The 26744-nt window shown below is 41.7% G+C and overlaps 1 protein-coding gene across 5 annotated transcripts in view; it reads left to right on the top strand.

Moving 5' to 3' along the window:
• Nucleotides 1-26744, top strand: part of KIAA1210 (KIAA1210 ortholog) — a 90064-nt gene that overhangs the window by 43814 nt on the left and 19506 nt on the right. For 4 of the 5 annotated variants that reach the window (XM_074962579.1, XM_074962576.1, XM_074962577.1 and 1 more), the window contains exons 2-5: nt 7221-7297; nt 14670-14838; nt 20122-20251; nt 24118-24276. In XM_074962579.1, coding sequence (XP_074818680.1) covers nt 7231-7297; nt 14670-14838; nt 20122-20251; nt 24118-24276 — 525 coding nt within the window. In that variant the 5' untranslated portion in view covers nt 7221-7230. The remainder of the gene's footprint in view (nt 1-7220; nt 7298-14669; nt 14839-20121; nt 20252-24117; nt 24277-26744) is intronic. The other variant, XM_074962580.1, reaches the window with a different exon arrangement.

Genomic DNA, 26744 nt, shown 5'->3' on the forward strand with positions numbered 1-26744 from the left:
TTGCTGCGAATGGTCATGCCTTTATTTGACCTGATATTTTTATCAGCAAAAATCAATATACATATTGCGTTTTTGCAAAACCCTTGCCTAATGGGTTAGTGCCGTGGGAAAGCTCGCATGTTGCACATGGTCAGTACAGCTGATTGAAAGACTGGCAGTGATACATCCGCTGTATTGATACACCAGCCACAGCGCTGTGTCTGTCAGCTCTCATTACGCTTTAGAAATGGTGAAGTTCCAAGGATTCAATCAATTAATGCCTGTACTCTCACATGGATTTCTATTGATAGTTTGTCATTTTCTCTCTCTACATTACCATGACAGATGCCCACAGTCCAGGGCATATTATCCATAATCTTGACAACTGTTCTTTCTAAAGTACAAGTAAGTTACAACATAGCCAGTGGACTACGACCTTGCTTGACTTAGGTTCTTAAATTCTGATGCTGTTTAAAATATTTCAACAAATATTTTTCTGGTAGAGCTCATTGTTTTGTAATTTGAATATTTGTTCATTGAAAGCTTGGAAAAACTCTTATGTTTCCTCTCCCTCCCAAATCACTGTTTCATACTTAGGACAATAATAGCTATGTGATCTAGTGCGAGATGTAGATTCTTTGTGTGCCCTTGAAAAAATCACTTGGCCTCCATATGCCTCAGTCAGTCCAGCTGTAAAATTGGGTAAATGCAGGAGCTGATTTGACTCAGATGCTGCCTGTCAGCTGAATCATCACTGTACATTTAAAAAAAAATTACCAAATTTAGAAGCATGACTGTCAAAATTTAATGAAGTTCTAGAAAGACTCTTAGTGAGCAGATGAGATTATAAAGTGATTATATAAATGTATAACAGATGAAAACTAAGCAGGAAAAGCTAGCCAGCATGAAATCAACATTGCACCAAATTTTGATCTCATTTGCAGTGGTGTAAATTACTCAGAATCTGGCCCATTCTGTAAAAATGAGTTAAGATCTGGGGACCTGCAGATTTGTCAGTTTTATTGAACACTTTTATTGAACGCTTTCCTTCCACTTCATTTCAAATAGATTTTTCCCCTACCTGAAAGAAAATCTAATGCAGCAAACATTTTCAATATACAAGGAGCAGTGGAAAAAAATAGGACAAAACTTCCATGTGAAATCTGTTGATCACCACTTTAACCAGAATACATGGGAAAGGTAGACGTTACAGAAGAAAGAACATAACAAAATGTTAGGAAAAAGAAAAAGAGATGATCTGAAAGGCATAATGCCTCTCCATAATCACAATGAAAAAATCATGGCAGCCGGACTTGCCTATTAGCATTCAATTATTATTATTGTCTAACAGTTATTTGAAGACCACCTCAAACCAGCTGTAGTTTAAGAAGGTTTAATTCAATCAGTGTCTAATGCAGGGCTTTTCTATTCAGTTCAGTGGGCTGGTGCTGTCACTATAAGGTTTTCATACTTTGGGGGCTCAGTTACATTAGTTTACCTGTCTGTAAAGTTGGTATAAAAATTCTCCCTTCATGTGATGTGGAAAGTCCTAACTAATATTGACAAAACACTTTGAGTCAGAAAATGGCCAAATAAAGACCAGATTAAAGTCTATTGGAGCAGGTTTTGTATCTAAATTAATATTTATTAATAACTTTTTGCTCCTTAAATTCTGGCATATTGTATCATTTATCTTCCGCATCAAAGGACAAGATTTTTTTTTTTTTGATTGTGGAGCTGTCTTGCTAAAACTGTCATATTTCCATAGTTGCTTGACATTTGAACTGTAACTTTTGTGGTCTGCTGCTTTAATTCTTTTGTATCTGAAGGAGCATTGGAAAATACAAACTGGAGCCACTTAACTTTGTATGATCTTAAAAACTAGATTTAACTTTGTTTTAGTCAAGGGGGAAAATGATGCTATCTGCTAACTTGATCGATCAATAGACCTATTTGTGATAGGGTTTTGAAGCTCCTGGAGAAAAGCTGATTGCACTAAATCCAAAATAGATTTGATCTAACAGCTGAGCTCAGCGTCCAAATGTGTAGCATAGCCCAGGATGCTGGTTCAATGCAAATGCTTAATTCATTTTTATAATGCCGATAGGGTAGCACAATGACTGCTAGAGGGAGACACCATAGGACAGGATGTGAATTCTCAGCAGCTCATCTCTCTCTTACTCAAGTTGTATTTGGACTTTAAAAAAAACAAAAAACATTGTCCTTTTTTGCATGATTTTGACAGGCTTTTAAAGTACTGTAGCTTGGAGGGAGCTGTGGCTGTTCAGTAAATAGCGATTTCCACTGAATACGTCCGATGAAGTGAGCTGTAGCTCACGAAAGCTTATGCTCAAATAAATTCGTTAGTCTGTATTCGCAAAAAGAAAAGGAGTACTTGTGGCACCTTAGAGACTAACAAATTTATTTGAGCATAAGCTTTCGTGAGCTAAAGCTCACTAGCTCACGAAAGCTCATGCTCAAATAAATTGGTTAGTCTCTAAGGTGCCACAAGAACTCCTTTTCTTCTTGTTACTCTTAGTTGAGCATATTTAATGGCTTTGATCCTGACTTCCTGAAAAGACAGCTGTGCTGTGAAGAAGCTTTGGCCGGGCTGGGGGGAAGAGGGTTGTTTGTTGAAAGTGAAGAAAAGACTTGTGGTTGGAGTCAGTGGCAGATTTAGAGTTAGTGGGGTCCTGTGCACAGCTTCATTTTCTGACACACACCCCCCCACCCCCAGCCAAGAAAAAGAACATTCTCTTTTATCTCCCCCCTGGTTTTTCATTCTTTTCCTTTTTTTTTTTTTTCTTCATCCTTCTCCTATATTATAAGTAATAGGAAGTAAATGAAAATAAAGTGAGGTACCTTGATTGTTTTTGTAGTCTAACTTTTTTTCACAGACTACTTGAAAATTGCTGAGGATCTCGTCGGACCACTTAATGATCTTTCCAAATGTTGTTTGTACCGTTAGCTAACTATCGTAAAGTGCTTTGGATAAGAGCGCTTTATTAAAAAAAACACCTTAATAACCTTTCCTCGGTCCACCTGAATGGAGTTTTTGGCCCACAGTTTGAGAACTTCTGGTCTCGATGAAAGCTTGTATTTGCACTTTGCTAACGTGACAAATGTGTAAAAAATACAAAGTATAGATGATGCATGAATGGAAAATAAAAGTTAATTTCCTCTGAAGAAACATTCAATTTGAAGAAAAATTTTTTTCTTCAGTTAGCTTTTTTTACACTTTTTCTTTACAAAATCAACCTCATCATTTCTGATAAAATGAATGAAATGTTTCACTTCATCTTCAAAAAGATTTTGTGTCTATGTCCTCTCGGTAGAATTCACTTAATTTCTTACTGTAGTGGCTTTTAGCATTTTCGTCCATACTTCTGTCAAAAAACATGCATAATAAATCAACAGTTTTCTTTAGAGATTCACCTCTACTCTGCAATTGCACTATTACTTTGTCACAAATAACACTGATGATCTTAACAATGATCTTCTCTTTCCCTTTTTTAAATTGATTACATTGTCTCTAGTTGCTTTTTTTTTTTTACACTTCTCATCAGATATATCAGAAAAACCTATTTTTTCTGTTAATGTTAGTGCCTCTGCTTCCACCGAGCTACAGTCATTTCGAACTTCCATGACACAACTTTTAACTGAGGCTAACAATTGTGCAGCATTCAATAAATTTGTATCAACCTTTTGCAGCAATTTGCTGACGGCATTAATTCTTTGAAGTAAATGGTTCCACAAAAGAGTAAAAACAGCAATATTGTACTTTTCAAACTTTTGTGCTCATGATTTTGCTTCAGTTTTCGCATGTGGTTTTTCAGAATTTGATGTGGCTATGTCTAATAAGGTTTTCTTTATATCATCATCTGCTCATTTTTAAAGCCAAAACAGCATCTGCACGAGCAGACCACCTGGTGTCACAAATTCTTTTGACTATCAAATGTGTTTCATGTGACTGCTCCAAGCGTGATTGTAGCATACTCCACCAATGCGTGGAAACCGAAAAAAGGCATACATGTTCTGAACAAAGTCAAAAAACGGTGTAGCTCCGTCACAAGATTCAGCTGCAGCATTGCAGATTAAATTTAAGGAATGCCTGGAACACGGTACATAAGAATGGTCCTACTGGGTCAGACAAAGTGTCCATCTAGTATCCTGTCTTCTGACAGTGGCCAGTGCCAGGTGCCCCAGAGGGAATGAACAGAACAGGTAATCATCAAGTGATCCATCCCCTGTTGCTCATTCCCAGCTTCTGGCAAACAGAGGCCAGGGACACCATTCCTGTCCATCCTGGCTAATAGCCATTTATGGACCCATCCTCCATGAATTTATTTAGTTCTTTTTTGAACCCTGTTATGGTCTCGGCCTCCACAACATCCTCTGGCAAGGAGTTACACAGGTTGACTGTCTCTTGTGTGAAGAAATACTTCCTTTTATTTATTTTAAACCTGCTGCCTATGAATTTCATTTGGTGACCCCTAGTTCTTGTGTTTATAAGAAGTAGTAAACAATACTTCTTCTTTATCTATTTTCTTGATACCAGTCATGATTTTATAGACCTCAATCATATCTCCCCTTAGCCGTCTCTTTTCCAAGTTGAAAAGTCCCAGTCTTATTAATCCGTCTTCATACGGAAGCCGTTCCTTACCCCTAATTATTTTTGTTGCCCTTTTCTGAACCCTTTCCAATTCCAGTATATCTTTTTAGAGATGGGGCGACCACATCTGCACACACTGTTCAAGATGTGGGCACACCATGGATTTATATAGAGGCAACATGATATTTTCTGTCCTATTATCTATTCCTTTCTTAATTATTCCCAGCATTCTGTTTGCTGTTTTGACTGCTGCTGCACATTGAGTGGATGTTTTCAGAGAACTATCCACAGTGACTCCAAGATCTTTCTTGGGTGGTAACAGCTAATTTAGACCCCATCATTTTATATGTATAGCTGGGATTATGCTTTCCAATGTGCATTACTTTGCATTTCTCAACATTAAACTTCAACTGCCATTTTGTTGCCCAGTTTTGAGAGATCCTTTTGTAGCTCTTCACAGTCTGCCTGGGTCTTAACTATCTTTAGTAATTTTGTATCCTCTGAAAATTTTGCCACCTCACTGTTTACCCCTTTTTCCAGATCATTTATGAATATGTTGAATAGGACTGGTCCCAGAACAGACCCCTGGGGGGCACCACTCCACTCTGAAAACTGACCATTTATGGTCAGCTTCATTCATTATGGTATGAATAAACAGAGGGGTTTGCATTGTTCAGTCTTGCCTGTAGACCTGAATATTTTCCTGCCATATTTGCAGTCTTATCAACACTCTGCCCACGACAATTTTTGATATCCAAACCTAAATTTGCAATGATTTCCAAAACAGTTGTCTCTAGACGTTCAGCAGTATGGGATTTTAGCAGGACAAAACAAAGAAATCACTCTACAACTTCACCATTGCCGGTCACACATCTTAAAATTAATGTTAATTGGTCTGCATGACTCACATCTGGTGTTGAATCGACTATTACGGAATAGTACTTGGCATCCTTTACTTCATCAGTGAATTGCTTTCTGAGCCGCTCTGCCATTATAGTGATTAATTCATCGTTGGTTTGGTGTGTTAAAAAGTTAGTCTTCCCTGAGCCACAATATTGATAATTTTTCACATGCTCTTTGAGAAAATGGTCAAATTCACTAAGATATTCAAGGCAGGTTAAAAAATTACTTTTTCGATTTGACAGTGGTGACTCATCATGTCCTCTTTGAGGTAGTCCCAAAGAAGACAGCAGTTTAATCGTGGCAACAACACGTCTCTGCACTTTCCTCCAATAAGAACACTCCTTTTTCCAGCTGCGCCGATAGCACAGAATCAATTCTTCCAGATACTTTACACCTTGGAACGAACTTACACATAGCATTAATATGAGCTTTGGAAGTTTCGTGATCGGCAATATGTCTTGCAACGTTTCTCCAATCAGAGAGCCTGTTGACGAATGTTTTTTTTCCTTTACTATGGTCAGGGAATAATTTTGCAAATATAACAGTAGACTGCCTTAGTGGTTTCCGAAAAAATCAACCAAATTCTCATTTCTGTTGTCCCATTTTTCTTCATCCTCAGAAAATGGGACTCATGAAGACCTCTAAATTGCTTTCGTCCTGCAACCTTATACTCTTTTTTTCTCAAATTTTCCATAGCACCTACGATTTTCGGTTTATTTACGAAGAAATATTCTATCATATCCAATTAAACAGATTTTGGCCATAATACAAGGGTAGGTTTCTTCCCTTACTTTGACAAAATTACCAATATTTTGCAGTTCCATTGTCACTTCGGAGTCCACTTGTTCAACTTTTGCAGTCATTGAGGTATCCCCACAACTCAGCGAATGGTCAGATAATTCAGATGTTTCCTCGTCCATACTTTTTGATGAATGTCCACTGTTCAATACTTCAAGATTTTTAAAATAAGATGACAAACTGTCTTTTTGCTTCTTTTTTTTTTTTTGCATTTTTTGACTGCCAGACTCAGTGTTGCTTCATTATTGCTAAAAAAAAAAAAACCCTGACCTTGATTTTAGGCAGATTCAAAATGTCTGAAAAAGCAGGGGCGTAGCCACAGCTGGGCCCGGGTAGGCCGTGGACCACCCAATTAGGTTTAACACAGTTAATCCTGCGTTTTTAACCAGGCTCTGTAAAAACGGGATTTTGAACCATTACATATTTGTGGCAAATCACGGGCATTGTTGCAAAGGGCGAGGGAGGGTGCTTTTGTTCAGCTGGATAATTGATCAAGCAGACAGACTTTGAGTGACAAGTGATGATTTCCCTTAGTTGCTGTTATGCTCTTGCCGAGACAGTGAAAAAATGGCGAAGCAAAATTCTTTGCTAGACTACTTCAAAAAACCATGTTTAGAGCACAGTTTGCAGAATAAGTTTGCAGAATGCAGAAAGCCTGGACTGCTTCGCAACTTGCAATGCTTATTAAATTCAGTCATTTGTCAGATTTGTCCTGCATTTGGGGCCCTCTGCCACCACACAATTTGTTTCATGGTAAATCCGCCACTGGTTGGAGTGCAAAATATCTGTGTAAGCTCTTTTTGGTGATTAGTATCTGGGAACATTTCAGCAATGTTCGGTGTCCTTGCTGGGTAGAATGAATCTGTCTCTCTAACGTTGTTGAGTGCATTGACTAAAAATTAACACACGGTTTTATCTTTTATTTCAGTGACTACATCATGGCTACAGGGCCAACAGATGTCATACAGCCACCAGAGGCCGGGGAGATAACTGAGGAATGTGCAGGTAAACAGCTGCTCTTCACACGTACAGTTAATTTGGCAAGCTTTGGAAAGCAGGATTCGTTTCTTTTAAAGGGAGCCATGACTGAACTGTTCTTTGGAGGCTCATGAGTTTTTGTAATGGAAAGAAAGAGCCACTCCATGTATGCAGGGGAATCTTGTTGGGGAAACCAATGTGGAGTCCTAGAGAGTCATAAATTTGTGCAGGATATTTCTCTCAAATTCTAATGTTGGATGCCTAGCAAACAGGGCTGCATAGTCTGCAGAACTGGCTGCTTGGATCTAATCTTACACTCAGGGCCGGATTCTATGTTGCAGTGGCAACTCCTGTGTAAGGAAGAGGTGATGGACCATGTCATCCCTGTAGCACTTCCCCATGGTTGATGAGCATCCGTGTTTTGCTACAGATTTCCACCCATTTGCTTATCCTTCAGTCTCGTGGCCTGGATTGGCACTCTGTCAGCCCCACGAATGAGCACGACAGTCTAGGGAGAAAGGAAAATGTCTTGTCTAGTCAGAAGATCTGTTTGTCTTAAACAAAAAGCCTTTTGCCACTATTCAAGCTGCTCCCCAGGAGACACGTATCAGCAGCAGTAAGGTGGGCTGAGGTAGTTCCGGAGCAGTTGTAATATCATCTATCGATGGAGCGTTTGGTTCAGTACTTCACAGATTATAACAATCTTCTTGCTTATCCTGCGTAAATGCATCTGCACCCATCGGTATAGATCAAACTGTGCTGCTGAGAGAGACCTGTATGCACACAGGACTGCTAGCTGTCAGAGTAAGGAGTGGCAATGTAGCACTATAAAGGCTGCAGATAGGCGCAGTTAAGCACAGCCGTTATGCTGGGTGTCTAGAGCGCTTGGAAATGGGACTACGTAGATAAGCAAATTTTAGAACAGTAGAATGTCTGTTAATTGAACTATGAATGGGTGGTGGAAGTAAGATAAAGGAATGAAGATAGAGAATAAGGATGACAGGTTTCAGAGTAGCAGCCGTGTTAGTCTGTATTCGCAAAAAGAAAAGCAGTACTTGTGGCACCTTAGAGACTAACCAATTTATTTGAGCATAAGCTTTTGTGAGCTACAGCCGATGAAGTGAGCTGTAGCTCACGAAAGCTTATGCTCAAATAAATTGGTTAGTCTCTAAGGTGCCACAAGTACTCCCTTTTCTTTTTGAGAATAAGGATGGATGCTTAACCAATAACGCTTTTTAATATATAAATCTAGTTTGTGCAAATCATCCCAGGTTCCTCATAGTAGAGTGTGCAAGCTAGTGAACTTTATCATCTGTGTGACACCTACTGCATGGAAGGACTAAGTTCCCTTCCGGCTAGTTCTGGTCATAAATACACATCTCATGAGTGAAAGCCTGGACCCAGTGAAGCCTGTGAGAATTTTGTCGTTGATTACAATGAGGTCAGGATTTGGTCCAACGTCTGCAGCTGAATTGACCCTAAATATATATTTGGGTATGAAAAAACCTAAGAAGGTTTTTGTTTCCAACTTACCCCGAACCCTTTTAGAGCTGGATTTGCTGTAGCTAACACTGAATTGTTTAATGAGACTGGCACTGAACAGAGCTATCCCCATTCCTTTGGTTTTTCAAAAGACCCTTCCTTTCTTAGCTCTCTACAAAGTGTAGCATTACATCAAATCCTCCTTTATAGCTTTAATTGGGCTGGATTGCAAAAACCTTGGAGCCTGAGATTTCCAGTGTTTATGCTCCAGTCAATTAGATTACTCCACAGATTTTGGATTTTTTTCCTAGAAGTAGCAGAGCATTTTCAGTATGTGCTGTTCCCTGTTGATGGTTGTGATCACAGAGAGAAGCCAGACAAGCTTGACTCTCTGACCACCTTCAAGTCACAATCTTAGCATTGCCTACTCTTGCAAGTCTGGCAATAGTTGGCATTTTTCATAAAGTCTCAACTCCTGGAGTTAAGGTATTTCATGAGACTCTTGGCTTAATATTTTTAATATGAAGTTTCTAACCCTCATGGCTGGAGAGAAAAGCTTTCAAATAGGACCTTCGTGCACTTTAAAGGCCCAAAACCCAGAAGGCAAATAAAAAGCACCTAAAATTTATTATGATTGGTTTAGATTTCATGAATTTTTTAAGCCAGTCTCAAGATTTGGGGGCATCTGACTCATGATTTTTTAAACGTTTGAGGTTGGCGATACTGATCGTTTCAGGTGTTACTCCTACCCCTGTATCTTGTCATTTTACAATCACATTTTCTTCTTTTAAAAAATGTTTTTCTTTCTCCTGTTGCTGTGTAAAAGAATATCACAAACAACAAGGGGATACTGTTTAACAAACTGACCAGAGGGGGAAAAAATGAAACTGGCTACATGCAAAGTGCTGTGAAATGCACAAAGTAAATGAACTTGAAAAAACAGAACAAAATGTTTGTTTTCTTGTCTTGCAGTTACAGTAGTTACTTGTAATTTTAACAGCCCATACATTTTCAGATAGCAGTATGATTTTTTTTTTTTAAAGTTGACAAGAGCCCTTTAAATTTTATCTGGAAAACATACGTCTTAAATTGCAGTATTGCCAATCCCAAGCATTCAAAAATCGTGAGTCATCATTCATAAACTGTTTGATGAAGGGTTTTATACACAGTTGTGTTAACGTGGGATTCCTCCCTCTCTCTCTGCTGGATTTTTAATTCGTTATCTGCTTTAAGTTTTTTCCTTTTTTATTTATTATTATTTGTATTACTGCAGTTTTTAGAACCCCTGGTCATGGGTCAGGACCCTATTGTGCTGGGCACTGTATACTGTACAAACACAGATTATCTTTCCCATAGATAGTTCCAGTATCACAATATGCTTTATGAACCTAGTGAAATATTTGGTTACTTCATCTGGTACTGAAATGCCTCTGAGGTGAAACATGGTAACTTTTGAACAGCAAACAAAACCGATGCCCAACAGTTCACAATATGAAGCTAAAGTGAATACCGTTATTATGAATTATGTCTTAAGTGCCAAATGCTCTCAGAACTCAATACAAGAACACAGACATGGCGCCCCAAAGGGCTCATAGTCTAAATACACAGATCACACAGGAAAGGGCTATCTTGAAGTGGCTTTTTGATATAATGGTTGGGACAGCTAGTTTCTGCGAGCTTCAGGGAAGAGCTTTCTTTTTCTAATTTAGTTTAAACAGCTGGAGGGATTCAATTAGGCAGAACGTAACTGTGTTAGTATTGCTATTTGAGATGATGTGCAAGGCACTGCCAACATCAAAATGATGGTTAAGGAACTGATGGCGGTTTCTGAGTTTTAAACTGTATTAGGGTAGTATGTATCGCTCACGTAACGACTGCGGTTTACTCATTGTCTGATGCTTACAAACTACTTCCATGGCATCCATCCTGAAATTATTTACCATACTGATTAAAACAACAACAACAAAAATCAGGGAAGAAATTGCCTAGTTTTATCTTTTGCAGTAACAGTCATGGCAACTTTCTTTGTTTGCTTTGCTTCACTCCTGTTTTTATAATTTAGTATATGAACAACTAGCTCGGTGAACTGTCCCTCCCCCCCATCCATTAGCTTCTGATTTAGTCTAGTGCAAATGCCATTGTGAGCCTAAACTAACTAGGTGACCCTCCCTGTTCGTATCACCATTGGTGTCTGGTATGTATGTGTAGCGATGTAATTGTAATGCCTTTGTTTTCTGCCACACATACATACCAGACACCAATGGTGACAAGAACAGGGAGGGTCACCTAGTTAGTTTAGGCTCACCAACGGCATTGGCACTAGAATGAATAAATAAATGCATAAGATGCCTTTTAAATTTCTAAAAATTTTCCTGCAGCGGTCTGACATTTTGTTCTTTGAGCAGTTGAAGCCTGTTGGGGATGGAGGAGGATCCCCTTTTTAGATATCTGATTGGTAAAATGAGGATAACATAACATACTCATCTCTTACAGTGCTTTGAGGTCTTCAGCTGAAAGCCATGGCAGGAAAGTGCCGTGTCTCATTATTATTGTTATGTGAGAGTCGCTAGGTGGTGGTGTTACACACAGTCTTTTCACGCTCTTTCTCTCTGTTGTTGGGCAGTGTACAGCCTCTGAAGAAATACTTGTGTTTTTATTAGTTTTGTGATGAAGTTTCTTTCTGAGGGACCTGTAGCAATCAGCAAGGGAGACTCTCTCTCTAACTAGAGTCAATTCCTGGGACACAGTTGCTCCCTGGGAACCAGGCATTAGTATTTTGATTGAGATTCCTGAAAAAGGGTTTGCCTGTATGCTGTTGAGGACCGCCTCTAATCTGGAACTGGTGTATGGAGGAAGGTACCATCCCATGGCAAACCCTTGGGGTCAAGGATGGACCTGTGAACACTCTGCCTCAGTTTCCCTCTGAATTCCCAGAATAATCCAGTCACAGCCCAAGGTCTTTGAAACAATATTTCGCCTCTCCTGGTGTCTAATTTATTAAATATTATTCAGCTCCCAAAAGACCCCTTTCCACTCAGCCCTCAAATTTAGGGTCTTGTAGTCCTCCTTTTTGGGATTGTTTCCAGTCCTGGTCTCCCTGGCCCGTAGACTATCCCTTCAGGTTCAGGGCTTTCACTGCCCTCCTTCCTAGGGCTGTGTCCTGGCTGTGTCCCCTCTCCAGTTTCTCTCTCTCCCCCCCGACAGACCTTGGAGCCTACTTCTGAGTTACCTGCCCCATCAACTAATGAATCTCTTGAGCCTCCCCAGAGGAGTCTAATCACCCCAACACCTGTTTGTGAGGGCTGGGAGGGAGGGGAGCCTTGTCCTGCCCACTGTGACAGGCTCCTGGTCCCAAGCCCTCAAAGCAGCAGTGCACTGAGATGCAGTGTGCCAGTAGGTACTTAAGTATTTTGAAGCACTCTGCATACTTGTATGCAAGTGCTTTAAATAGTCTGTATTTAAGTACATTTAAAAGGTATTTAAAGCTTAAAGCCTTTTTTTTTTAATCTGCAAGTAATTTTTCAAAGCAGTTTTTTTGAAACAATCAGATCCCTCCCAACTGTCCCAGATGCTGGCTGGCCCCCAGAGCCCACTGTCCCAGCTTGGAAGATCCAGACCCTGAGGTCCGGCCGCCAGGGCATTTTTCTGTTAGCACCAGCTAAGGAAGATGGCGGCCCAGCCGCCTTTGCTTTTGATTGGTCACTAAACTGGCCGCAAGGAGACTCACGGCCCAGCCCAGCGGAGGAGTGCGTCGGTGGGGGTTGGGCAGAGCAGGCAGACAAATACCTCTGTGTCCTGCATTGAGAGAACCAGCCCAATAGCTGCATCCCCTGTAGGGTGGGGTGGAAAATGTCTACTAGCCATTGGGCACAGTCTAGAGCTGAAGGGGCTGATGGGAATATGGGAGTTGAAAGTACTGGCACTTGTACTTTTGCTTATAAATGCATAGGTACTATTTCCACAACATACTCATACTTATAAATACTCCTGTAATGGTGCACTTGGCACTTAAGTCCTTTTTATCAGTATTTATGGTAACACTGAATTTTGGCCTATATCTTCCCTGTCCCAGACGCTAACTACTCCCTGGGGCCATCTTCCTCCCTCCCAGTGACTGCTTCCTTTGCTTCCCTGGACACATGGAATGGGATAACAACCTCCTCTCTCCTTAAAGGGCTAGTACCCTCAGAGGCGGATTAGGGGTTTGTGGGGCCCTGGGCCAGAGCAAGCGGGGAGCCCCTCCCCACCCCTTCCGCCTTCAGTCCCCCCGGGCTCCTGCCCGGCACTCCTTCCAGTAAACTGGGTTGGAGTGTGGGGGCTTCCCCCGCCCACTAGGCACTCCTGCCAGAGAGCGGGTCGTGACGCGGCTCCCCAGCAGGAGCGCTGGGTGGGCGGAGTGAGACAAGCTCCCATGCCCTGACCCCATTCCCCGGCAGGAGGGTGGATGGAGCAGGTTAAGGTGAGGGGGGTGCCCATTTTTTCTGGGGGCCCCCAATTGGCTGGGGCCCCTGGGCACAGGACCCGTTGGCCCAGTGGCTAATCCGCCACTAAGTACCCTGTTTCAGTGTAAATAAATCAAGTTATACTAGGAGAATACCCAGACTCCAAGTCACTGATTTCTCCTCCAGCAGAAACCAACCTGCAAGCCCCCAACATCTGCTACAACTCAACAGGGCGTGACAATATTATTATTTGCTACTGTATAGCTTAGAGCCTGGAGTCATTGTGTATTTCTCAAAATGACTATTGTCTGGTGCAAGATGCAGCTGGATGGTGGCATTGCTTCAGCCCCAATAAAGCCACTGGCATAAATTGCCGTACATGCAGGGCACACGCTGAGACAAAGCATTGCAGACTAACTTATTCCTGAGAGAAGACCAATAATTGTACTGAAATAATGCCTTGTTTATGAAGAAATCCTCCAGCTGTGTATTACCCCAGCTACTCTGGAATATGAATTGAACAATGGTTTGTGCTCCGGTACCTTGCACTGTTTTTGCATTCTAACTATGTCAGAGTCAAGTCTGACGGTACCTAGTACAACGGGTTTTGACCAAAGAACCCCCAAACTGTCATTAAAGGGACTCTGTCAATTTAAAAGTCAATAATAAAGAAATAATAGCTAAACAAACAAAACTGTATCACCCTAAAATACCGTGGATTAGTATAAGTGAAGGAATTTTTTTTAAAAAAAATCTAATATGCATCTTACTATTTATGCTCTTTGATACTTTGTGTATTTCTCTGAGTTTAGACAATAAAACCCAGTGAAGCCTTTTGTCTGTAGCCAGTTTCACTGTCGGATACTTAGTGTACCAATGTTTTGGGGTTTCAGATGCTGCAGCAGAGTGTTATATATTTAAAAGCAACTGTCTTCCTGGAAATTTTTTTTTTTTTAAATTGGGGAGACTTTTTCTTTTGATCTTAGGATTTATAAAAGCTTTAAATTTTTCACCAAATTTAGTCTGTATCCCTTTAACTGCTGTCCTTTTTACAAAATTGGCTGAAAAATCCAGGGCTAAATTAAGCTAATTGAAGACCTTAAGAGTTAAGTAAAGACATTAGAATATTTAAAATGTACTTTATCCTTCATGGTAAACCAAACTCGATTTACATAGCCCATGTGCGGATCTGTGGTGTATGTTATATATAAGCTGTGTGCCTAAACGGAAACCTAAAGAAATATTGGAACCATCTGCTTATTGCAGTGATATTTCATAGACAGCCCAACTAAGAATTACAGCTTTGCATTTCACAGGACTCCACCACTGAATTATTTACAAAGTTGCTCAGTTAAATGAATGGGTTGCTGTGCCTTGCAGCTCTCCAAAGGATCCCTCTGCAGTTTCGGATGGAACATTGTCCATAGTAACCTCCGCCTGCACCCTTTGTAAAGTTTTGTTCTCTCACATTGCAGGAAAGAAAAAATCCAAATTTCAGACTTTCAAGAACTTTTTTGCTAAGAAGAAAAGGAAAGAATCTCCAGCTCCCAGGGGGGAGAGTAATTTAAAACCAAGCCAGTCCAGCAGCGATGTCAGCATCCCTGCGCTCGATACTATTGCTCTTCATTCACCAACTGAGCCTGGGTAAGCTTGCAGTGAAACACAGAAATTACCAGGTTGTGCAGACATTTCGCAGCAATAGAATGAAAGCCTGAGCTGGCCCCTAAGGAGCAACCTCTGTCCAAGTTTGTGCAAAACAAGTCCTAATGCTGCTGATGGAATTTCAGGAATTTCCTTTTTCCTTTGAAACAGGCTCCAAAAATCAGCATAGGAGGAAAACTATATCCAACTGTTTAGCCTGTAAAACTGCAGATAGGCCAGACTTTGTTTGGTGTTTGAAATCCACCCTGGCAAGTCTTACCAGCCGTGACTTTAGAATAAGTGGTGATCTGAGTACTGCTGATACAGAGAATGTACAGGAAATCAAGTGGCTGTTTCTTAGCATCAATGGAGCCTGTGTAGATTAACCTGCTTCATGACTGGGACAAGGGAAAATAATTTACCAGCAGAATCTCTGCCTTCAAGAGCCACTTAGTTAATTTTCTTATGACTAAGCTGACAATTAGAGCTACATTTGTTTTTAAAAGGCCTCTAATTTTGTACCTGCAACTCCATGCATGTGTAGTATATCAAGGGAGACACTACACATCTGTGCTGGGAAACCCTTGCTTTGAATGTGATTCTGAATATTGTTACGTTCCTGCCCAAAGGAGGAGTTGTTGTTTCTTAGTTAAGGAGACATGCACAAACCTATTACAGATACCAGTGTCCTCAGAGGCAGGTATTGCCAGAACATCAGCAAGTCATACAGTAGAACCTAACCATTAACAACCATCAAGAAATTTGAAAATTCTTTTAAAAAAACAAACCTGCAAAAATATTAAAATCAATGTGCCCCCGTTGTTTCAATATAAGTATTTGATCAGTACTCTGTTGAAACAATCCACATAACTGTTTGCTTTCAAACCCAGCCTGGAACAAATTAGTTTAAAATGTCTGTTTAGGAGGCTTGATGAGTTGTGTGTGCACGCCGCACACTGGGCAGTAGGCAGGAATTTGGGGATCTGACAGGCCTTGGCTTGTTAGCATAGCAGTGACAGAGGGAGTGATTATACATAGGGTAAGAGGAATTATACCCACACAACTAACCTACCAAACCTTGTTAGCTGATGCACAGAGTGGAAATGGTGCAGATTCATAAGAATATTACTGTCTGTTCCAAGTGTAAAAGTGAAGAAGAGATTTCTCTCTTGCAGTTAATCCAGCACACCATACCCAAGTGCTCTTTATCCCAGCACTATCATCCACAGATTATAAACTGAAGTTAATATTGTGCAAAAGTGAAGATTAAGAAGTGGATAAAACTTTATTGTTATAAGAAATCAAATTGAGTTGATTATCTATAACAAAATATTTTTTGTGCTGTTCAAAAACCTGTTCATACCCAGATATCACAGTGAGTTGGGTGCTTTATAAATACCTAGAGAAACAAAACAAGCTCATTCTTTAATGGGTCTCTTCTTGAACATGCAAGGGACCCTACTGAAGCCAATGGGAATTTTGCCTGTGGAAGGTTTGCAGAACTGGGCCCCAAGCTTTGTAATCCCTGGTATGTAGAATACCAAAGAGCTGTGGTTTTGGTGCTGGTGGTTGTGGAGAAAGTATAGGGTTTCCCCTTTTTACCATGTAATCTCTTTTTTTTATAATTTAATTAAAAATATTAACTATATGGGCCAGACCCTCAGAGGTGTTGAACTCTTCCCGTACAAGCCAGTGGAAGGGTAAGGGGAGTTGTGTCAGCAGAGCTTCCATAGCATCCCAACTGTCCGTGGGTTGGTGGTATGGCAGCACCCCTACTTTGAACACCTATGGCCCAGGGGCCTCTGTGTGGTTGCCCCTTGAACTCTGAGGTCCATGGGCTGAAGATATGGGATGGGAACTCCTCCTTGATGACTAGAGTTTTCAATTTTGGTTGGATGTATTCCTGAAGGTTTCATCACATGACATAATCTTTAATTAAAAATTAATCTTTTAATTCCTGGAGATTCCAGGACAATCCTGGAGGCTTGGCAACCCTAGACTGTCCCAATTCTAAACCTGTCACCCCTCCCATGTATCCCCTTGGTATCCACTTTTGTTTTGTGCCTTCTTCTATCCCTTACTTTTGCAGCTCCACCCCACCTCCTTGGGCGCCGCTCTCTCCTCATTCCACCACTGCTCAAACATGCTGCTCTCATAAAAGCATCCATCCATCACCCCCCCCCGAGAGTATGCATTATACACCCCCCCCCATGCTGAGATTAAAACACCAGCTCATACTTAGAAGCCACTCCTGCTCAGTGTATTTCATTTGGAGCAGGATTATTTAGGGCCAAGTTCTCCCCTTGGTTGATTTTACCCACTTAGTGGAGCAGAAATTAAGCAAACTTCAAGTCATGGAGTTTCATTTTAAATGCTATCTTCATGTTCGTGCTGCTTTAAGTAACAGCATCTTGGTGGGAATGCATGTGGCTGACTCATATATGGAAACTGGGGTAGAAGTATAATGACTAAAACATCTGTTTTCTCTCTTTATTGGCTAACAATGCAGCTTTAGATTTCGATGCAAATATAAATACACTGGAACGGATTACACTGTGAATATACTGTATCTAGGAAAGCTTGTCCTACACTCATCTGTCCTAGACCTGCAATTAATTCTAGAGTTACTTTTATGCTCCTATTGTCACTGCCAAAAGAAAATGTAGAAAGTCTTCTGCAATTACGTGTGTGTGTGTGTGTGTGTGTGTGTGTGTGTGTGTGTTTTTAAACATCTAACTGGTGCTGGCAGCAGCGCAGTCTCCAGAACAAGCAAATGTCTGCTGCTCTTTCTAAAGGACTCCAAATAAATACAGTAAGAACATCGCTGTTTTAAAAAGAGATTAATACAGGGCCAGACACAGGATCTGTTCTAAATAAATCAATAAAGAACAATGAGCATCAGTATTAGTTTATATTAATTAAAAACCGAATCGAGACCATCTTTCTAGCCACAGCATAATAGCTTCAGTAATTATCTTGCCTGGATATAATCCCTTTCATCCAGAAAGTGCTTATCTAAAAATTGACATACACAGTGTAAAAACTTATGGATTGCCTAGAGGGTGAAGGCAGGCAAGTGTTTATCACTGCACTGCAACGCTACGCAACAGCTCAAGATAGGCATTAGCTAGCTGATAATGCTAAAGCAAAGGGGAAGAACATGATCTCTGGGCCCGGCTTTTAATGCAAGAGCACAGATTAGTTTTAATGCAAGAGCAAGATTTCTGCACGTGCCCTGAGGGAATGCTTTCAGACTCAGCCTAAGTATATGATTGGCTACATCTCAAATGGCAAAGTGAAGTTAGCCAAGCAGGCACTGCAGGTGTCATTCCCCAGTGATGTGAGAAGAAGATGGTTTTGCTGTAGGGCAGGAGCAGAAAGAGATTTTTTTATTGTGTATTCCTTTATGAAAAGCCCCCCCCCCCCATCCCAGAGTTTGTTTTGGAGGTAAAGAGGGAATTTTAGGTTATGAGACTAATGAATGAGACCCCCTCATTCCATCTGGAATCCCCATATAAAGCAAATGTTGGATCGAATCGGAGATTTTCCCTGACAGTTTTGTGAGAAGGGATTGTCCCTAGTCATTTCCATTTACCCTGAGTCAATCTGCTAAATGCAATTTACGTTGTCTAAAAGGCAGCTGGGCCAAGGGGTTTAGACCTGGGTTACAGGTCTGGCCTCAGGAAAGAGCTCTTTGTGTCTAGCTAAGTGCTGGTGTGAAATTTTGATGCAACCCATGTTTGTTGCCTTTTAGACAGGGAATGTACAACTACAACCTGTCTATACAGCATCTATAACTGAGGGGGCCTGGTTACAACTCCGTTAATAGCTGTAGCATAGACAGGAGCTAATCATCTCCCTTAGCCAAGCTAAACCTCTGGACTCAGGAGGAGACCTAGGCAAAAAGTTTGGTCTGAAACGTTTTTTGTTGTTGCAAAAAAATGCAGATTTGGCAACATGGAAATGCTTCACTAAATTGAATCAATTTTACCCAAATTGTTCATTCGGGGGGGGGGGGGGGATTCTGAAAAAATCTTGAAATGACTTTTTGTTTAGAAATTGCCGTCAATTTTAGTAAAGCCCAATTACAAATGTAAAAAAAAGCTCAATGAAATGTTTTGTTTGACTTAATTTTTTTTTTTATTTGCTACCTATCTAAGAAATCTGTTATTCATCCAACTGTACTCAGGAGGTGTAACTGGGTCCCCTGACGTGGCTCTAGTTGTATTGTAGATGGGCCTTGGACATATTTAAAATGTAGATTGGAACTATATTTGTGGTCCAGTCATGTTATAACAGTTTTTCTTTGCCTATGTGGACAGAAGAAACCCTGTTAGGGAACCATATTTTAACCTCTATATGTGCCAGGGTTTGAACTAGATTTGTGTGTTTGGTTCCATCTGCCCAGAAATCAGGGCTCATCTGACCCACACCCAGCTATGAAGGCCTGAAGGGGCTGTTCCAGCAACCAAGAACTGCTGGACAGAGGGATGCCCCTAGTCTCCTGCAAGGGCATGGTATGGAGCTGCTACACTGGCTTTATGCCACTCAGAGATTCCCCCTGTGCTGGAGGAGTTTCCCAATGATCGTATTAGCCCTCTGCACAGTAATGTGGCATAAAGGAGCCTTACTGGAATGGAGAATTGGGCTCAGATCCTGCTGTTCTGATGGCTTATAGGCCATGAAACCCTGGACTCTGGAGGCAAGGGTTGCATTAAATGATGGGGGGCGGGTTTCTCTAACGATAGTGTAAAATGTAACTTTTCCTCAAGCTAGAGGAGCAGGGCCATACATGGGGTTGCCATGGAGAAAACAAAAAAGCAAACTGGCAGTAAGAAGGGAGAGGAAGATTGCAAGGGACTTATCCTTGTGACAGGCTTGTCTTTGAAGCCTTGCTGGCAAGGCCCAAAGTGTGAGTCAAGGAGTTTTTTTATTATTATTATTATTATTATTTACTTGTATTATGGTAGCACGTAGAGGCCTCAGCTGAGACCAGGGCTTTATTTGTGGTAGGGACTGCACAAACACACAGTGATACAATCCCTGCCCCGAAGAGGTTACAGTCTAACTAGACAAGACCCACAAAAGGTGGGAGGGAAAACAGACGCACAGAGAATGACTTGCCCAATGTCATAGGTCAGTGGCAAAGCTAGGAATAACCCACCTCTCCGGATTCCTAGTTAAACATCCTGACCACTCTGCCCCTCTTAAGGTATCTGAATACATGAATGATATGAAATTTTGGAGATCTAGATAGTGGGCTCAAAGATCTTCCCTCCCTTTCAGATCCAAAGGAAGCATGGGAAACAAAGCCTTGTCACATGACAGTGTCTTTATTTTTGAATCTGCGCCAGAAAATACAGCTGGTGACATGTCCTCTCAGGAAAACATACCTGGGAAAGTGAAAACATTACAGGTAAGAGCACGTTCCATGTTCACAAGACTGGATAATTTACTGGTTGTTAGCTGCCATACTGAACACTTGCTTGGATCCGCTCTCCAGCTGATTCCTCAACGCGTATGGCAGAGAGTTGGAAAATAGATGTGCTGTTGTTTGAATCTGTTCTGCTGCTTAGAAATAGATATATTTATTAAGCCGCACCGGTGTGCTCAGCCTTGTGCTGGTTACTCAGATGACAACCCCCTGTCCCCAAGATTTCATAACCTATATTCTTCCTGAGGTGAGCAGTTCCTCTTCCCCAAGGACCTTCCATTCTTTATTTCATAGCTTCTGCCTTTTGGTTAAAGCTATTTGTTTATATTGAAATGTATCCCTTACACTGAAGCTGGGAACGGGCAACGGGACGGATCACCTGATGATTATCTTTCTGTTCATTCCCTCTGGGGCACCTGGCGCTGGCCACTGTCAGAAGACTGGGTACTGGGCAAAATGGACCATTGGTCTGACCCAGTATGGTTGTTCTTATGTTCACTAGTATTATTTTAAAGGCATCCCTCTACTACAGTTCTGCCCTGAGAGGTTTTTTAAATGTTTTGTATTGTATTGTCCAGCACCACTATGAATGTGTGGAGGAAAGACAGATGTGTCAGGGCATTCTTAATAACAGTTTTATTTCTATCATTATTCTTCCTATCGCTGTCAGCTGAGGACACTCTGTTCTCCTAGGTCACTTCCTTCTTCCAAAGCACATGCTGAACCCTTCTTGGCAACCTCCTTATCAATCCTTGGTTATTGCATTCTGATAGCTGCCCAGCATAAAACACAAAGATAAAAGTTAAAGGTTTTCCCGGGGAGTGAAGCAAACTGTTGATAATGCAGTCCAAGGCCGCCTACAGGCCTTCATTGGTCAGCATGAACCGCTGTTGCAAAGCAAGGTTGCATCACATATTAAAAAGCAGGAGATACGCAGAGGGACTTCTTCATGAATATACAGATGAGGCCAAGTTTCAGTTCAAGATATTACTTGCAAAACAGTGCGGTCAATCAGAGGAGATAATATTTTCATACGACAAGACCTTCTGGGGGCAAAAGCTCCTTTCCATTTGTTTAATCTGATTCTGTTATCTCCATCCCCTTGACTCCTCTTCTATCAATTATCCACTATGCTGCATAGTAACAGAGTGCTGCCAGGGGTATTTTTATAGTCAAAGGGGAGAGTCTGTTACCTTTAACTTAACTCTCATTTGGATAAAAAAGCTGCACACCAATAAAACCAGATAGTTCTTAGTAACAGTAGATTAACTATTGCCAGCACAAGAGAGAGCGTACATTTTCCATTTCTCCTGTAATGTCTTGCCCTCTGCATTTAATAAAAAAGAGTGGGCAGGGTTTGTAAAATATTAGGGAAGCAGATTTTACTCCCACTTGGGGAGTAGATGTGCAGATGTGCCGTGGGTCTCATTTGCTTGCTGCATTCATTACATTCTTTGAGCAGCTTGTCATCTGTCTAGCGTTTACAGATTATCTTGCTTCTCTTTCTCTGATTGGTTTGGGGTAAATTTGTGGGGCGCTTGGGCAGATGTGGGAGAATCTGAATAAGGAGGTTGTAGAACAGAGGCTTGACCAGGAGCAGATTTACCATTAAACACACCCTGCGGTGGAACGGGGCTTCCAACGACAGGGGGCCCCCAAAATACAACACCGCAGCAGGGTTCAGGTAGGCAGGCTGCCTGCATGCTATGGCCGGTGGCCCTGCGCTGCTCCCAGAAGCAGCTGGCTGCAGGCACGTCTCTGCGTGCCCCTGGCGGGGGGAGGCAGCTCTGTAAACTGCCCCCTCCCCGGGCAGTGCATGAAGACCCGCTGTCCTCTTCCCCTCAAGGGGCACGCAGAGAGGTGCCAGCAGCAGGGCTAAGGCGGCTCCCTGCTCACTCTGCCTCCCTTCCTCCGCACTACACTGCTCCCGGAAGCGGCCGGCATGTCCCTGCGGCCCCTAGGGTGGGGGTATCTCCATGCGTTGCCCGAGTGCCAACTCCGCAGCTCCCATTGGCTGGGAACTGCAGCCAATGGGAGCTGCGGGGGCGGCGCCGGCGCCTGCGGGCAGTGGCAGACGGAGACCACCTGGCTTCCCCCTGCCTAGGAGCCGCTGCCAGAGGGGTCTGCCGGTTGCTTTGGGAGCCGCACTGCTTGAGGTAAGCGACACCCCCTGAATCCCTCCCACATCCAAACCCCCTTCCCCAGCCCAGAGCCTGTTCCCAGCACCCAAACTTCCTCCCAGAGCCCAACCCCCACACCCCAGCCCAGAGCCCGCACCCAAACTTCCTCCCAGAGCCCTCACCCCCTCCTGCACCCCAACCCCCTACCCCAATCAAGGGACCTCACTTTATTTAATTTACTTCCTATTACTTATAATATAGGAGGAGGATGAAGGAAAAAAAGAATGAAAAACGGGGGCAGAGATAAGAGAGAGTGTGCTTTTTCTTGGCTGGGTCCCGAGGAAAGGGGGTGGGGGGGCGCAAAAATGAAGCTACGCACATGGCCCCACTAATTCTAAATCCGCCACTGGGCTTGACTCCCTGTGTCTCTGTAGTCGTTCGCACCCATACATTTGAGAGCAATGCAGGTGTAAAATGCTGCCACATCAGAAGACTAGCATTTTGCATCCATTTTGCAGAGGCGTAAATGACCATATAGCATGAGGGGCAACAGAGAATCAGCCCCTAGATCTTTGTAAACTCCCCAACCTGTGGTTTAATAAGCAAATGACCACAGGTCTTGGTCTCTGTCAGGCATACTCAGATGAGCCATTTTTAGTTGAAGGGCAAAAGTTCTCTTCAGACCTTGTCTGTTGTCCAGCCCTGACGTAGCTGACTCCAAGAACTTCAGAACTGGTGTTTCCTGAGATTTGTTTTTTTGTTGTGTGTTTTAAGAGGGAACATCTGGCCACTTGTAAGGTTGCAGACTCGGGTTTTTTGTTTCCCACCCCCCCCCCCCCCCCAGGGTCAGACTGGTCCTAGCATTTTTGGGGCAGCTTTGCAAAACAATTCACACCCCCCTCTGACAAACTTCAGTGATTCCTGTCAGCCACAATCACTCCCCATGTCCTGAGGTTTTGGGGGAGAGTTAGTGAAATGATCTTTTGGGATGCACCACAAATTTTAAAGGACTCCCTTTGTATAAAATCTCTGTGTGAGAGCAACTCTTCCTGTCAATACCTTGCTGCTTGGTGCAGAAGTGGGGCCCAGTTGCTTGTTGGGGGTTGGGGAATAGCAGTCATTATTATTATTATTATTTATTATTTATTATTTTTTGCAAAGGACAATTGTCCAGATAAAACCAGGGTTCTAGGAGCTACCAGCCTTCCAAACTCTGGAAGATTCTGTGTGCATTCTGGTAAATGTCATCACTTGTAATTCTTTACCAACACTAGCTAATTAACCACCTCTGTAAGATGGGCAACTGTTACTTTTAGTGCTGAAGAAAGATTAGGTGACTTGACCAAACCCACAGAGTCTGGGTGTGGATGGATGGTGGAGTTGACTAGGGGTTAAGGTATAAACTGGGAATTCAAAACAGTGTGGGGATGTACAACATGAATGCCGTGTGTTTGTAATAATGTGGCTGTGGTTCTGCTGGGGATGGTGAGATGTCAGTCTGTAATAATCTGATGAATTAAATTGTTTTTTCAATATTTTGTGTAGCAGCCAGTGTTCATGGAAGGTCCTAGAAGAACATAACTAAATACAACTTCACTCTTTACTAAGCTTTCTGGATGGCCCTTTCCTTTGTATACTTCTCTGGGTAGAATTGTACATAATGACAGTTTCTCCCGTATAGTTAAATCCATTTTAAGATTGTGTATTATGTTTCTCTTCACCCCACAGCTCCAGTTACAACAGAACATCAGATTTGGGTCTTCTCCTCTTGTTATAACTGGCAGGAAATTGGAAGATACAGGTGCTGTTTCAGAAGATGATGGATTACCTAAAAGCCCTCCAGAAATCTCCACTCTTCATGAAGTTCTAACATGTTCACCAAGCAAGGTATGTTCATCATGTAACCTCAGTACTAGAGGGATAAATGGAATTGCCTGTGTAGAATAATGTGTTTTTTTTTTTTTTTTTTTTTATAAAGTCTGCAGTCAATAAAATGCTTTTCTATAAATCATTACCCTTATTTCTATGCCATCTTTTATGTGGGTTCATTTGTACAAAGCCTCTGGTTCTCTGATTTATCATGCATGGTGGTTTCTCTCTTTCAAATTCAATACCAGCGTCAGAAACAAACATTTTTTTAAGTTTGCAAGTCAATGGAAGAGGAGGTTGTTAAAAAATGGTTTACAGAAGTTGAGTTATTTCTGGAAGTATAAAAAAGATCAAATCTACTGTAGTTTAAATCCAAAGTGGGTAGAATTGGTGCACGGAATTTTTTTTTTTAAACTGACAGTCCTTCTACAAGTCTAGGTCAACAATGGCCTTATTTATAGATAGTCATTGAAGACCCATCATTAAGTTAGAGACAGGAATGCTCAAGGTCCAGTGGTGGGAAAGAGGTTTGAGCAGTCACCGAGTGTTTAAAGGCTATTTTGTATCTGCGTGTAATTAAAACAAATCCAGTTGTCAAACATACCTAAAGATAAGTAGGTATGCTGGGGTACTTGTGGATGTGTATCTGCACCATACTTAAATCCTGGTCCGTCTCTGTATATTGCTGTCAAGGTTCCCTCCCCACTCTGAACTCTAGGGTACAGATGTGGGGACCCGCATGAAAGCCCCCTAAGCTTATTTCTACCAGCTTAGGTTAAAAGCTTCCCCAAGGCACAAATCCTTTGTCCTTGGACAGTACGCTGCCACCACCAAGTAATTTAGACAAAGAATCAGGGAAAGGACTACTTGGAATTCCTATTCCCCCAAAATATCCGCCCAAGCCCTACACTCCCTTCCTGGAAAGGCTTGAGAATAATATACCAACCAAATAGGTAAACCAGATTCTTAAAAACAGAACTTTATTATAAAGAAAAAAAAGTAAAAGAAGCACCTCTGTAAAATCAGGATGGAAGGTAACTTTACAGGGTAATCAGATTCAAAACACAGAGGATTCCCCTCTAGGCAAAACTTTAAAGTTACAAAAAACAGGGATAAACCTCCCTCTTAGCACAGGGAAAATTCACAAGTTGAAAACAAAAGGTAATCTAACGTGCCCTGCCTTATTTACTTACTTTTTTTTACAATATTGAGACTCACTTTAGGATGGTTTATAGGAGAAGGAGTTTTCTGACCTGGTGCTTCTCTGCTTCCCAAGAGAACACAAAAACAAAGTCTTCCCCCCTCAGATTTGAAAGTATCTTCTTTCCCCATTGGTCCTTTTGGTCATGTGCCAACCAGGTTATTTGACCTTCTTAACCCCTTACAGGTAAGGAGGAATTCTAGGCTACCCTTAGCTCTGTGGTTATGACAATTACTATAAAAGATATTCGTAGTTGAGAGGATGTTCCTGATTCAATTTAAAATGTAAAAGATCCAGGCTTTAAAAATCCTTCCTTTCCACAAAATATTATAATAATAACCATCCACATCTCCAAATGCACAAGGATGGACAAACAGTATTCAGAAAATACCAACCATGTAACAGAGGTCCCTGAAATACACAAAAAGTTAGTGTTCTGTGCTTATCTCTTAAAGAATTATACAAAATTGTTAAGGATCAAGTTAGAACAAACTCTGCTTTTAGCAGTCTTTGAAACCAGTAGATACGTTGAAAGGTGAAAAACTGCTGGGAAAGATTAAGGCAGTTGACAGATTTATATAAAAGTCATAAAGACAACAAAAAGTGAATTCATACTTCAACTCTGAGTTAATTTAAGGCTGAAGGGAAGAACCAGGCAAAGGGATTTATGCAGCTGATGAAAACCGAATCTTAGCCTTTAATAATGGAAGACTCCTAGCCAGCTTCAAAACCTATCTAACAAAAGATGGCACTATTTGAAACCCCCCGATTTGGTTGCTGCAATACGTGAGGGGCCAAATTCAGATCTGGTATAACACAGTTGAAACAAAGGGAGTTCTATCTGCTTATGTCCAGTCTGAACTTGGCCAGAGATCCCTAAATGCTCCAAGGTTCTGGAGCAAAGATGTGTCTCTCAGTGGACAGCAAGGGCAATATTAATCTTTGAAAAGCCTAAGTAGAGGCTACTCAGAACATAGATGTGCCATCCCAGAATGGGCTAACAGGCCAAATCTGGATTCTTCTGGCAGTGGCCTACAATGTATCTGCTGCATTAGAGGAAGGTGAAAAAATCTGGAATATTCCCGTACAGTTGTGCAGTGCTGAATGTAAGCATGGTAACTTCAGCAAAAAGGCAGAGCAGGGAGAAAGAGTGGCTGGATTTCCATCAAGAAAGAAAGCAAACCAAGAGGAGGAAAACATCTTTTAAAGAACTCAAGTAACAATGGATAGATCAAGATGCAAGACAGATGGAAATACTATACATGTAGAAGAGGAGTTGGTCCCA

The sequence above is a fragment of the Natator depressus genome, chromosome 9, assembly GCF_965152275.1.
Source record: "Natator depressus isolate rNatDep1 chromosome 9, rNatDep2.hap1, whole genome shotgun sequence".
In the NCBI taxonomy this organism is placed as follows: Eukaryota; Metazoa; Chordata; order Testudines; family Cheloniidae; genus Natator; species Natator depressus.